At 33.3% G+C, this 15369-nt stretch overlaps 1 protein-coding gene across 5 annotated transcripts; it reads right to left on the reverse strand.

Moving 5' to 3' along the window:
* Positions 1–5100: 5100 nt before the first annotated feature.
* On the reverse strand, positions 5101–12611 carry LOC148604246 (galactoside alpha-(1,2)-fucosyltransferase 2-like). 5 transcript variants are annotated; one of them, XM_088549997.1, is made up of 4 exons: positions 12458–12566; positions 11480–12114; positions 6742–6837; positions 5101–6116 (listed from the first exon to the last, which is right to left on the reverse strand). In XM_088549997.1, exons 3-4 carry the CDS (start codon positions 6773–6775, stop codon positions 5119–5121), a joined length of 1032 nt encoding a protein of 343 aa, XP_088406123.1. In that variant the 5' UTR covers positions 6776–6837; positions 11480–12114; positions 12458–12566; the 3' UTR covers positions 5101–5118. The 5 variants fall into 5 exon arrangements, with proteins under 5 accessions (XP_088406123.1, XP_088406119.1, XP_088406121.1 ...); XM_088549993.1 differs by lacking the exon at positions 11480–12114 and having other exon boundaries at positions 12458–12611; XM_088549995.1 differs by lacking the exon at positions 12458–12566 and having other exon boundaries at positions 11383–11540.
* Between the last annotated feature and the right edge of the window lie 2758 nt (positions 12612–15369).

Genomic DNA, 15369 nt, shown 5'->3' on the forward strand with positions numbered 1-15369 from the left:
TTCCCAAAGATGTTAGAACTGTCAAATTTGCAAAGCAAATTTTTGGTCGTTCCCTCCGCGGGACTCGAACTCGTACCGCTGTGACACCTATGGCAACACCGCCTGCCTGCACTAAATCCAGCGCCCTAGACCACTCGGCCAGCTAGGTTTTATAAAATATAGCTTTCGCCGGCCGGGTCATTCCTCCTCGTAGGATTAATCTAGGGCTGTAACTTAGTACACGATGTATGGTAGTACGGGACAGTTCATTTTAGATGTTATTATGTAGGATAGAGGATCAAATTATTGATGCATGTCACAACAAATCAATATTATACAAACGTCTCAGAATGTGACGACTCTATTCGCTATTCGCTATCAATTTGATCCGATGGAGTAGTGTAGCGAATAGAGTCGTCACATTCTGAGACGTTTATATATATAAATGATGTATAAATATATATATAGTTATATAACTGGAAGAAGTTTTATATCAAGCTAAGATATGTAATCATTTGAAGAGCATGTTAGACAACATATACATCATGTGTGGGATCGAATTAATCGGCTATAATCGGCAATAGTTTTAATAACGTGTGTGTGGCACAACTTCATGAATTCACTGTGGTCTTCAAAGTCACAAAATTCGTATGAAAATAGCAACCGACCGAGTGAACTTGGCAAATCAGTTCATCACCGTAAGTAGAGAGTTCAAAATATAAATGACGTTCGCAATTTTCTATAACTAGTGTCCAAAATAATACCCTAAGGTTATTTGTACACGGATAAGAACAACATGCATGTACATAAACATCTTCAAAAACCGCATTACATACTTTACAGGTATCTGGAGTACTGTTTGGAATTGTAGTTATCAGTTTTGTGATAAAGTAAGAGTTCCGTATTTCACTGAACGATTTCGACTGTTTCCAAAAGGTTGCTATTGAGACTGTCTTGTGAAGATGTTTGAAACGAATAAAGTCATTGTCGGTTTCTATTCGGTTTATCCATTTTTTGCTTTGCTGATTATGAATTGCAATGTTTACAATTAATCTCCAATGTTTTTTTCGGTGGGAACAATCCTATATTAATATAGCATACCAGGTATTCAGTAAGGTTGTGCAAACATAGAATGTTGATAATATCAGGAATAAACCCGTACATTTGTCTTTCTGAGTTGGATAAATATGTGAAAAGTCTAAGAAGGAAAATCTGATAATGTTTCAATACTCAAACTAACAAATTTATGTAGTAGAAATAGTTTTCTTTTGTGAATGCAACTGATGATCGGATGCAGTCCAATGATACTTTCATTGTGGATATGTGTAAATCCAAACTATATTTAACAATGAAACGTTGAAATCTATTTAAGATAGCAGTTTCTTGGCTTGGCAAGTCTGTCCTCATTTCACATCCATAAAGTACACTCAGTAGGATTACAGTTTTATAAAGTTTAATTGTGACATATTGATGTGTCGAACTTGACATTACACCTTTTAATCAAAAAAAATTTTGTTTCCCTTTCCTGCAAGCATCTTCAGTTATCTTCTTTGATTTAAAACGAGAATTAAGTTTTACACCTCAGTGGGTATACTCATCGACCACTGAAATTATTTCGTCACCCATACGTCAAACAAACTGGTCATTGCGTTCTCTCGGGTTCTTTGAAAACTGAATTATTTGACATTTGCTCGCATTAAATTGGAATCTCCATGTTTTCGAATATTGGGAACAAATATCGAGTATACGTTGGAGCGAAATAGGGGTAGTCGCCACACATGATGTATCATCAGCTAAAGAAGGTAATGAACTTACAATATTATAAATACCTATGTTCTTACTATGATTCTCAATGTTACAAATTAAATCATTAATAAATATCAAATATAAAAAACCTGACAACACACTACCTTGTCTAACACCCTCTAACACGGAAAATGAGGCTAATTGACATTGATTTACAATCACAGAACTCTTTGTGTTAAGATATAAATCATTAACAATTGACCATAATTTACCCTTCACTTTTAAATCATACAATTTCATCATTAAACCCTTCCTCCATACAGTGTCAAAGGCCTTTCGGCTATGAAAAAAGCAGCAAAGACTTTGCTATTATATTCAACATTGTGAAAAATAATTTCATGAAGGTTGAAGGAAGCGGTTAAGTAACTGAGATTCTTCTGAAATTCCTTTTGTTGAGGGTTCGGAAAGGAGTCTTCCCCAATAGTTGTGGTTAGTCTACTTTTATTCACTTGTTTGAACACTTTCGATATACAAGGTAGAATTGTGTTGGGCCTATACCTATCGGGAGATGTCTTACGTTTATTGTTTCCTTTAAACAGTGGTACTAGTGAGCCGAATTTCTAATCGGACGGTACATGGCCTTTTCTTACAATAAGATTGAACATGGACGTCAAAGTTTCTATTAACAAATCACTTCCATATATTAAATGTTCATTCTATGATAGGAAGATGATCAGATGTACTAGAAAATGAACCCTCTTCAAGGATTCCATATGAACTCAGTTGCCTTGCCAACACAGGACTAAAAAGTACATAGTCAAGCATTGTTTTTTTTTCGTAATAAAAGTGTAATCGGGACCTTTATGATTTAAATTACCACCAGCATGTGATAATTCAAATTTTGAAACAAATTGCGTAAGTTCTCCTCACTTTTGCTTATATTAATTATACTACCATAATTACAATAAAAATCTACGTCAGCATCAAGATAATTCAATACACTTTTATAATTATCAGATGGCATGTATACACCAAATATAAAAATAGATCCTTTTGATTGTGTTTTTACCTCTATTATACCTACTATTCGTTCTGTGTCCATATTCGATAACAGATTTACAGAAAATTGTAAAGAGTTTTTAAACATTATTGCGATGCCACCTTGGCCATGATCTGTTTTATACTTAACAGGTAATCTGCCAGCTTTGCTAATGCATGAATACCCTTTTTCTATGGTTGACAAGTAATCTAATGATTGCTCTTTAAGTTTATGGTCAGATATGACACATATGTCACATTTAAATTTTCTTAATAAATCACCTACACAAATAGTAGAGGACATAACTCCTCTGACATTCCATGTCAACAGTTTAACACTAGACATAATTAACAGTAAAGCAACCAACACAATATGATATTTAATTATAGTTTTACTAATCATGATCAGTGTATAAGTTTTCATCAAGGAACTGTTCTTGCTCATATTCACTCATATATTGTTGATTCTATTTATAATTACTCAACAATTCGCGGCAGTGAACGCCTCTAAGCCAAAAATAGTCCGATTCTATTACACTCGCACTTTCAGGATAAACATTCGATACTGGAACAACCTGAAGTATGTTACTTGCACGTTCCGTTTCTCAAGAAATGAAATTATCCCATATCTTGTAGATTTTGGGTCTATACCTGATAGGTGATATCTCCAGGTCCTTTCCCGCGTAACACCAATGAAAACATCATTCGGGTCACTAACAGTATGTTCGTTGGCCTGCACATTATCACCCGTTTTCTCGGCAACTATAACTGGAATTTTACTTTCGCATTGCGTACCGTTGATCATTGCAGACGTATCGCGTGAATCGGTTTGTTTCAATACACTATAACCGTTACTCGAACTTGAGGTTAAAGTCTCGGACTGTGACTCGTTGTGTCGTATGATTAGTAGAGTTCACCTTGTTACTTGTGTGCGTTAATTTTGAAGGATCTGGGGAACCCGACGGGCTATTTTTTGTCAGTTGATGGGCATATGAATTTTTACACGAAAGTTTTAATTCATTTACACTTTTCTGTGAAGTTGAGTTCAACTTAGCTAGGCGATCATTCTTTGATTCTATCGTCGTTACTTTCTTGGTATATAAGCCAAAGTCAAATTCATTAATATATTTTGATTGTTGGTTCATAAGTTTGTGGGTAGCACTATATTGGGTACATTTTCTATCGCACTTTAATTTAAGCTGCTCATAGCGCTTATTGATACTTTGTACATCAGTTTTTAGCTTGTTATTCTCTTCATTTAAATGTTTGATAGTTTTCTGATTATCTGAGTCGTTCTTTTCTAGCACCGTTAAGCGTTCTAGTGCTGACTGCAGCGTAGACCTCATTTCGATGATGTTGCAATTTGGAATGATCACAGAATAGTCAGATACTGATTTGGTTAAACCGTCATCTTTTCGAAAAAAACATCTTCGATGCCTGTGTTATCACCATTGATAAACATAGTTAGAGTGAAACAGTCTTTCGCATATTTTTGGATTGACGAACCTCTTGTTGTACTTTTATGTGTACAAACTTTCCCTGTAGGGCACCCTTCGGTCGATTTTGCTCTACTTAAAAGAATTGTACAGTACCAGGTTATTGTATTTTCAGAATTTCGTGTCAATTCAATTAGTTTTTGTGTGTACGATTCTTTTGGGAGATTAGACAGTTCATCGTGTAGTAGCGAAAAAAAAAGTTTTGGTTAGGAACGAAATCCGATTGCGAGCATTGTGTTCCAATTTGGGAGTCAGAGTACTCTTGTTCGTCGCATTCAATGTTTACATTGATTGCGTTATTTACGTTCGGTCTACTTGGAGTGATCATGTTAGTGCTTGGACAAAAGGACTATTATTTGGGGAATACTCACTGAAGCTTTTGATGTCAATATCACTATCCATATTCCAATATTTTACTAAAAAATCATAGTTTAACACAATACAAAAATAACAAAACATTTCCCTCCATACCGGAAGTATCACAATCAAAGCGTATCACAGCCAGCAATTTTAATTTCATTCTGTTAATATTTCCCTTGTTTTCTCTCTTTTATACTCTTTTTTAGTTCAGATACGTATTGTCGCAAATATTGAAATGACAAGTTCATCACACATGATAGCATATATACTGTTCTTGATTCAGTTTTGTCACAATTACATGTAGTTGTTTACATTGTATGTTGTGTTTTGTTGCTGACGTATGTTCACAAAATACTTGTAATTAATTGACCTTTGTAAGTTGGTATGACTTATGTCCAATCCAATGGCCTGTAAATTTAGCAATAAAATATGTTTAAACTATTAGTCTAAAAGAATGTAAAGTAAAAAAAAGAACACATCAAACGTATAAAATAATTTATTACAGGCCAATCCACTTAGGAGGAAAAAAGTCGCTCATGTCGCTGCTGAAATCTTTGCGTAAAGAACTATTTTGCCTAGCTACGTCTTTGAAATAAATTGTTGTTCCATTCGCCATCCACGCTGACCACCATCCGAATGAACCAACAGTTATGATTGTATGGTTGCACTTCGACAGAGCACACATATCTACGATACGGTCGTTGGCGGGAACATGTATGACGTCATCACCACGTACGTTTTCTTCCCGCCATTTAATAGCTTCTTTGTCATTTCCAGTAAATACCAGAAATAAGCAGTTTGAAAATTTAGTTCTCATGTAGGTCATTGCTTTGTCAATATAAGACTTTGTTGCAACAACATAACCATATTTTATATTATTTCCATTGAGGTAGTCACCGCGTCGTAAATGCACTCCAACTATGGTTAGATTTTTTCTTGCCTTGAGATTGTAATCATAATAGCCGTTTATCAGTTTCTGTGCTTTTTCTTGAACTGCTGATTTAAACTTAAACTGCTGTCTAATACTTTTTTCGGACTTAATAAAATATTTCCAAGATTGCAGATACGCTTTTAATTTTACCGTTTTGCTACTGCTAAAACTGAAAGTCTCCTTGTCAAACGCACACGCTCTTTTTTCGTAAACAAACGGGGCATTCTTACATGCCTTGGTCCCTTCAACTGAACAATCCGCATCGACTGAGAACACTTTATTTATTTCATCATTTTTATTAATGGCGAATTTCATTCCTTTCATTTTTGCAATTCCATACAAAGAAGAATACATGAACATGTGATTCCCTAATCCTCCTCTAAAATAAGGACACAAGTATCCAACTGTTTTACTTGACGTTGTGTAGTTACTATGGTCTAGGATAAGAGTATGGTTTTGTCGAAGGTCCGAACTGTATCTAACGTTGGCGAGTAAAATCGGTATATTATGCTTAACCAATGCATAAGTAATGACGAAAACGAATGTAATACTAGCTATAACTATACCTACAAAAAGATTTATACATGTACTCCCATTTTAACAAATGTCGTACCTTTAATAAAACTTTTGTAAGGGATTATTTAATTTAGGCGTCATAAAGTTTGCTATAAGTTTGTAGCTGCAAAGAAAAATAGTTTGTTCACATGCATCGTCAACTGAAACGTTTCAGTTTAAAAACATGGTCAAAGGCGACAAAACATCGTCAATTCAATGCAAATTTTTTTCGAAATATTTTGGAGGTGTTTGGTGTTTTATTTGAACATAATGTTTTATTAAAACGATCAGAAATTAATAATCCGGCACATACGTTCAATAATAAAGTAAGATGGGTTTAGCAGTATTTTATGTTTTCCTTAATATATTTCCATAAATAGAGAGATGAAAGCAATATACGTTATATAAAGGTAAGAAATGTGGAAGGAATAGTTAACAAATGCAAATTGAACGCTTTTCCATGTTTCTGAAACTCACTCATAAATGTTGATTGTATAATTTCTAAATTTCTAAATTGTAAAATTGGCAAAATGTATATTGTTTATTGCAGTATATTTACAGAACAAGTGAATCAACCGATTTATAGTACATGTACCTGTCTATATAAACGTGTATTCACCACAAAAAGTAACCTACCTCGTTTAAATTTGTAGCAGCATGTGCTCGACATTCCTACCACATAACCAGGCAAACGCTTTATCCATTTATTGTTCAAATAAGTGCATTCGGCATCTGGAAGAAAAACAATTTAAAAGTACTTTTCTTCTGATATATGTGGTTCCCATATCGATCGACAGGTAAAAGGTGTGTTTAAGTACATGTACAAGTCGTGATAAGAATTTGGAATCTAAGTTTTTATATTTTTCATGCGATGCTCCAAGTTTCGTTTCCATATGTACAATGTATGTGCACATGTGCAATAAGAAGATTTTTGTGAGAAAGTACATTGTAAATGAGATTGCTGCTTAGCAACATGTACAAATAACTCTACAGTGTACTAGGCATGTGCAGTTAAAGAATCTTGTAAGTTGTCCTTCCAGAGTACTTTAGTTTTAAGTAGCAGTCCAAATAAAATTCAGACACAGCCAGTGCTAAACTGATTCATGGTGACGAAAAACCCACCAAACAAACGAGGCTTTTTCAGTCTACGAATGCTGTATTTTCACAAAACAAACCAAATCAAGAACGGTAACTCTTGAAAAAAAAATGCCAATACACCTCCTTGATATCCCAATTTTGACTCCATTTAAAAAATAACAAAGGGAAATAACTCTTCTACCCACAGACGTGTTTATTGTTCGATTGGACCAATTCAAAATTAAAATATTTGAATTATTGAAGTTGTGTGTGGTAAGTACAACATACTTGGATGCTTTAATAAGTATATTATTTCAAACCAGTTCGGTACTTACCGAGGTGAATATAGTTTACATATCTCGTAAAGAATTAAAATGTAAAAGATGCTAAATCCTTTAATTTCACATACAGATATACTGATGGTGTTTGTCCGTTAACAACCCTTCTTTTTGTAAATGGTTACCTTCAATATATCCATCAGAGCTCGAGATAAAGGAGACTATTGAAACAGCTTGTCCTGAATCTTTTTTTTTACCCTACATCTCGTATCCGATCATAGTGGTCATCTCCATAATAAGATTTATGATAAAAAGATAACAAAAATAAGTTTTAAAATTATAAATTTTCCTTACGAGTGCAGCAACATTCATTCATCTCCTGCATATGGTGTTTATATTTCACAATAATCATTAATTCACAACGCTAGAGCAAGTAGCAACAACTCTGATTTTCTTCTATACCACCAATATATTCACGTCGCAATGAAAGAGGGAGGTTAAGCGCTGTAAAATATAGATTTACCCCACCGTTGATTTCGTATAAAATACCTGTATCAAGTCAGGATCAGATTTAATTTTGATTTACTTGATTATGGATCGGAATAAAATTCAACAATTTTGTTGTTACCATTATTTTCAAAGAAAAGTGTTCACTGTTCTTCTTTTCTCCAATGAGACTGCCAACCAGGTTGTCGTGTGTTGGTAAATTAAATCCCTTTGAAACACCTGCTAAAATGGCTTGCATTCCGTAAATATGGAAAAGGACTATTTCTTACAAAATCTATATACTTTTTTATATCAAAAGTGCAAGAACCAAATGGCCAACTAAAACCGGTTTTGTGGTTAGAAATAAAAGAAACTTTGGTGGGCTTTGACATGCGTAAATCACTTTCTGTCTGATTTTGATAAAGATTGCAATTTAAATATTGTTAGATAGTGGGACATTCAGTCAGTAATGTAATATAAAAAGACACAGCTATCATATGTGTTCTACTGGCCCCTGTGCAAAAAAAGACACAGCTATCATATGTGTTCTACTGGCCCCTGTGCAAAAAAAGACATAGCTATCATATGTGTTCTACTGGCCCCTGTGCAAAAAAGACACAGCTATCATATGTGTTCTATTGGCCCCTGTGCAAAAAAAAGACACAGCTATCATATGTGTTCTACTGGCCCCTGTGCAAAACAAAGAAACAAAATAAATTGAAGTTCTAACTATTATGTTTTGATAGTTTACGGCTAAATGTATTCATGCAATATGTTTTGAGTTGTCATAATCATATTATAGACGTTATTATTTTTCAATTTTCGTGGAGCACTTTGAGGGCCATGGCCAGGTATCGAGCAAAAGTTGTATCGCTCATGTAACAAATTTCTGATGATGTGATTGGTTTCTTTTCAATATTAGTTTTGGTGCATTTTTAGGTACACCAGCAGTGGTAAAGGTTGTCTGACAAACTATTTTCTGACTTGGTGCTATCCTAACCCCCAGCACCGGACATGTTGAAAGCCAGCGCAAATGTGAATAAGGTAAACATGTGTTTTAAAATATTATAAATCTTTTACATAAAAGAAATTTTACCCATCGGAAGTCAAGAAATAAAAATCAGTATTTTTTTGTTGAATACCTAAAAAGCATTTGTAATGATTACAGTTATCAAAGAAACCTGCCATTTTGAATTAAGTCACTAATTTACGGGATACAATATACTTTTGACAAACGAACTTAAAGTTGGTAATGGCAATTCGTTCATTCATATAATATTTTCGTTTTGTAAATTAAAATCCGTAATGGACCCATTCAACATGCTGAAAACCAAACGTGAAGTTCATCAGAACTGCTTTTACAACGTCTTTAATTTTGTAATATTTCTTCCATAGTTGCCAGATTTAAAAGGTTTTTTTTGTGCCTGTCCCAAGTCAGGAATTTGTTTTATCTGGCCGCTGTATGCCTTGTTTCATTTTTACTCTCAGTTTACTCTCATGTTGCTGGAGTCAATAAAGGCAACTGTTTCGATGTATATATGTATGATGCTGTTTTGGGGCAGATGGAGCCTGTCCTGTGGCTTGGGGGTTTCCTTGTCGTTCCCTTGGTTGCCTTGAGCTGACATTTGTCATCCCGGTAGGGTTGTTGTCTCTTTGATATATATTAACCATATCCATTATTGTTATAATTACCAAAAAGGATAATTGTAACCATGCAGCAAATTCATTGTAGTTGCATACAGTAACTTAAATTGAAAAAGGTCGCTTTATTTCCACTGTCTGCTCGACTCTCATTTTGAATAATACTCAAAAACAAATTTTCTTAAAAGAATGTATATACATTACATTGACATCCAAACTATTTTATTGAAAGTAAAACGCAATATCTCTTTAATTATCAAGGATATGTGTCTACCGTGACAATCCACAATGTTATCTAGACTATATGATAAAAGAAATCTAAAGCATGGTGGGGTGACATAAAAATCAGGGATTTTTCAATTTAAATTGGTCTTCTGTACAATAACAAGTTCAGACGGGGCGTAACAATTACTTAATCTCCTTAATAGAACAATGAAACACTTCATAAAAATCATCCTAAAAACTAAATACACTGTACAGAACAACAATATCAAAACACCACAAAGTAACTGAACGAGATATCTTATAGATACATGTAAATACATGAAAGTATCTCGCTGCATGTCTGTAATTATGAAGCTACCATTGTTAAATGCATGTGTAATCATTTTTTATTTCATGGGATGCAGTTCTATGAAAGCTTACAACGATCAAGGAGGGTTTACCAAACATTCAAAGATAAATCCTGAAACATACCGGGTAATTTCCGAGTAATTACTCAGAAGACAATAATTATTGTATATTTGACTTTTCCCAACTCGCGGATTAAATTGTGATTTAGGAAGTACGGTACAATTTCTCATCAATTAAGGTTGGATTTTTATGTACAATATCGGAAATTGTGATTGGACAAATTATGCTGATATTCAAAATATATTATTCATTCCGGAATTTAACGTTGTTCTACTAGTGAAAAGCTGCATTTTGATCTTTAAAAACCATTCAATATAATTTGAAGTTAAAAAAATGATGTGCCATTATCAGAAAAAGGGAACTTTGACCCCCAAACATCACCTTTTACAAAGAGAAAACGAGTCAACGGGGTTTCTATGCTCATATTTCTATTTAGGAAAGTGAAGAGATAACTGGAAAAGAGTCAGTTTATACATTGTAGCTCTGTCATTGTTTCAAAGGGGTGATTGAAAAAAAAATCACTTTTATCACCTATGAGAAAAAAATACAACAATGTACCACCTACTCTCGATTTACGTTATATAAGTTCAATCATACTACAAACATACTAATGCCGGAGAAGTGTAACAACCCAAAATTAATTGGAACCATGTTTTGTACATTCTTATATAAATCTAAGGTACTGTGGTACTGTTCCGGAATGTCAGTGTTGGGAGTTCCGGAATAAAAATTGACTAAATATCGAAGTACAGTGAATAAATGTGGTGATCGCATGTTCATGAAAGTAGCATTTTGGTACCAATAAATACATGTATCAAAATAATTAAAAAGTTCTACATGTTCATGTATGTAAAACTCTCCTGCATTTGCATTCTTCATTTCACGATCAGTCTACGATAGCACCACCCCCCCCCCAAACTACCACTTCAACATAAATGTTCATTAAAGCTATTTCAACAGGACTTCAATAATACACAGCAGCCATTTAGGTTCCGTGTTTGTCATGATATCCAGCTGTATGACACAGTGTATTGATCGGAGTCAACAACTCAAATCAATGTGTAATGTTTAGTGAAAAAAATACACATGCATCATCCTTAACAAGGTAACAAGATAATAGAAGAAATAAAACAGGCCAAACATGTGAGATAAGCGGACTTACCTCATTTTTCATATATAATATCATTAGGCGAATAACACACACACTATCCAAATAAAGATAAAACTCAAGTGTGCTTGTGACTTAAATAGTCCTTTACCTTAGTGATAAAGAGACCGTTCTATATTTACTATAAAAGTCATTGGTTATCTGATATTGAATATACACTGTATTGTGAAAATTTGTCAAGTTCAAATTGATCCGAATGAATTACTATAATGCTAATTGATTAAGTGACATGTGCACGTGTAGGCTTAAAATAAGCATATGGAAATATCAGTTCTAACACGGGAAACATGGGATTATATTGGCATACATGACTAATAATCCCAACTTCTAATAAATTCCATTCTTATTCAAAATGACGTGTTCAAATAAGACCAGAAAAGTAGACAAACTGAATCAAATCAATGAATTTATTATTAGATTTTCAGTCCCACCTTTTAATTTCTGTGAGAATGACTTCATTTAAAAGTGATTTGCAAATACATATAAGATATCAGTCTTTGTTGATTATTGTCAAATTTAAGTCTGGTCTTTGTATATGCCTGCGATTTTAGAGTTCATATTAAGAAAATATTCACATTAAGTGACTTAAAGGAGTGTGTGAGTGTACTTCAATCCCATCCTCCACGACTCATTGTATACAAAAATGTACCACCGCCCCTTTGGTTGCACGTCGTAAGAGACTTATGGTGTTTCACAGAACTTCAATGCTTCATCTCAATTTCTCAACTAAAAAGAATTAATAAAGTATCCTATTCACTAGTTAATATCTAAAACAAAGGAAAGATAGGACGGATGTGAAATCGTCTTCATTGCTGCTTGAACTTGCATGTATATTACAACAGACACTCTCTTTCTGGAGATGTTATCTTCTGTCTGTGACGTACCAAGAAGTAATTACAGAGGTTTCCCGTCTGTTCTGTTATCTTCAAATTTTATACACTGATTATGAAAATTTGAAAGAATATATTTTGTCAGCACAATTTTAGTTGACAAATTTGAACTACATGTAGTTAATGGTGCAGTATATTTGTCGTCCTTAATACATGTATTTTATGAATATAAAACTGACCTTTTTTCATAGCAATGCGTTGTAATATTACAACCATCATAAATCTATATCGTCCTCACTTCCTTAACACGTCAAAAAGGGAAATTGAAACCGCGATGTCGTTTTATCTAAATGTACATTGCATATATACAGCTTGAACATCGATGAATACCTATTTCCGACGTCTACGTGTGATTGGAGTATTTCCGATCGATTATATATCATAAGTAGGTACATGTATATTTTTGTTAAATTATGTTTTACATACATACATGTACGTAAGGATTTGCAAATGTAAAATGACCTGGATCATTTGAACGAGGGCTATGTCCACAAACAGGACCAATTTCATTTTTTTTCAAATGTCCGAAGTTTCCATAAGAATCTGTAGCAAAAAAAACTTTTATTGTTTCAACCGACGCAAATTTAAAAAAAAATCAGATAGAGTTTTAAGTACAAATAATTTTAGCATGAAAAGTCGTTGAAAATTTATTTTTGATAAAATTTGCTCTAATATTTTGAACACTTTGAAGCATCACAATGTAGTTTGCTAATTATGTGCAGTCCGGCAATCGTCTTGCTTTGACCGCTGATGAACATATTGTTTGACAACAACTTGGGTGTCATTTAGATTTTTATTAATATATTTTTATATTTTGCTTTTCACTAGAAGTATATGATAGACCTGCCTCATTAAATATTACGAAAAAGTTGATTTTTTAAATACATGCACGTCACAAATTATATTTAATCAGACATGAACATTAATTTTATGTCTTTAAACAGTCACCGATTTAACTACTTGTTTAAGGTAATATTTTTGTCACTAAATTTGTAATCATTACTGAAGCATTCTTCCTGTTTTCCGTTTCCGCTTTTTAGTGACACTATATATTTCGTTCAAAACTCAATTAGAAAGACAAACAATACTAAAATTCCAGAATTTAGTCCTCTTTCTTTGTTTGAATAGGTCGTAAGACGTTCTTGAAATCAAAACAATCGCAGAATCTTATTTTTATATTACATTGTCTGTGCGACACGATATACCACTTGCGGGCGATTATCAACTGTCTGTTCTTAATCATTTTACACCCTGCTAACTTTCATGTAAATATTGCAGAAGAACTCTGTGCCCTCGGCATGCAGCTTAGCATCTCGTTTGAAGGAATATGTTTTGAATTCAAACGGTAACCTAGGTACATATAGAAATAAAGACAATGCACAACAAACAAAAAACCAATCGAAAAACGTAAAATTGAATGAACAACCCCAACTCCACCCATGTATTGATATTGGAATAGGTATGATCGATGTTAATTTTACATGAAGTATACTACCAATAAAACTGCTTTTAAATCGCCTTTGATGACGTCAACATCTGTTCATTTGTCTATCTAAACGACGCAAGTAATACATACAATCATTCGCACCATTTTGTATGTATTAATAAAAGAATATCGATATTCCATTAGTAAGATGTGGCATGTAATTTAATGCAATTCTATTCCTAATTCTTTAGCGTATGTTGCTTTTTTTGTAAAAGAAATAATTTGTTTTACCGTAAAACCGAAGAGAAAAGAATTGAAAGACTCATACAGCTGTATAATCAAAATACAAAAAAAAGTCATTTCCATTTTTTTTCATTGAAATAATTATTCTCGAATAAGTTGAATAAAAACGATTGATTGTACTTTGATGAAACCTGATAATTGTTGAATGGTACATATATAAAATAACTTAAGATACAAATACATGTACATTTGTATCTATAAGTAAGCTTACATTGTAATACGTAAAATATACATAAATGATTATAGATGCGATAGCTGCGTGTTTCTCAGCTATTTGGGGATTACTATGATAGTCTGTTGTTTGTTAACTCAGCAAATAAGTACTAGAAATGGCTACAGTACGTGAGCTGAGATAACCCCCATGCACCCCCACTCATCAACCAAAACATTATTTCCATGTACCCTTATACATCCCATTGTCGCCAAAAAATAAACTGAACCATTTTTGTATTTTTTTGGCTGCTTTTTTATGCCTCGTTGAGGCAAAAATCGATTTTAATTTTTTTTATTCTACGAAATTTATCTTTCTATAGAACAAAGTAAACTGACATATGTATGTATCGTCGTATAGCCCAATGTTTCAGCTTTATAATGGTACCAAGAAAGTTGCGATAAAACCTAGCCTAAGGGTTTTGCGGTTAAATGAAACAAATTTACCCCTACCCCGCCGAAAAATCGCTTAAATTGACATATTTTTCAATGTCAAAACCCCTTGAGTATTTATGCTTCAGTAAAAAATGATTTATTTGGTATTGTCTGTTTAGTATTAGCACAATTTATACTTCTGGGGTTCTTTGAATGAATTTTGGCGATTTTCGTAGTCAGAATTTATCAAAAAATGCGATAAATGGGATTTTCGATTTTTCATATAAGGTTTCAAAGAAGCAACGACGATGAATGAATGGCATACAAATATCAAACACCATTTAAAAAATGCTAATCTACCACATACGTGTTTTTCGTGGAAATTTTAGTGGGTATGGAGTATCATTCTTTCGCCTTTATGGCTTGGAATACGTTAACGTATGCGATGCCTTGGCCCATTAGAAAACGTAGATACTACATAGATGTGTTTGTATATGCAAAAATTTGTTTGAAGTAGGGTACTTGAAAAAAAAAAATGCCAAATTACCGTTGAAATGGAAGAAAATATGAGAATCAGAAATTTTCCGTTATTATGAAAATATCGTCATTGTCATATTGAAACTGAAAAAAAATACGGACCTGTAATGAGCAGGTATGTTGAATACATCGATAACTAAAATACTAGAACACAGTATGTCTATTGTACACCGTTTATATGCCAAAAATTAATTAGTTAATTTTAGTTCATGTTAAAGCATTTTTTATCATGGGTAGGAG

The sequence above is a fragment of the Perna viridis genome, chromosome 10 (assembly GCF_037379345.1).
Source record: "Perna viridis isolate PV_CMFRI_1.1 ecotype Kerala chromosome 10, ASM3737934v1, whole genome shotgun sequence".
In the NCBI taxonomy this organism is placed as follows: domain Eukaryota; kingdom Metazoa; phylum Mollusca; class Bivalvia; order Mytilida; family Mytilidae; genus Perna; species Perna viridis.

What these genes read in the sequence shown, in the direction of transcription:
- LOC148604246 (XM_088549993.1), bottom strand. Translation starts at nt 12,497, where the DNA reads ATGATGGTTGTAATATTACAACGCATTGCTATGAAAAAAG. An exon ending in ACGCATTGCTATGAAAAAAG is followed by an intron (nt 6,838 to 12,457) that starts GTCAGTTTTATA and finishes TTTTTCTTCCAG; the next exon opens with ATGCCGAATGCACTTATTTG. An exon ending in CTGCTACAAATTTAAACGAG is followed by an intron (nt 6,117 to 6,741) that starts GTAGGTTACTTT and finishes ATCTTTTTGTAG; the next exon opens with GTATAGTTATAGCTAGTATT.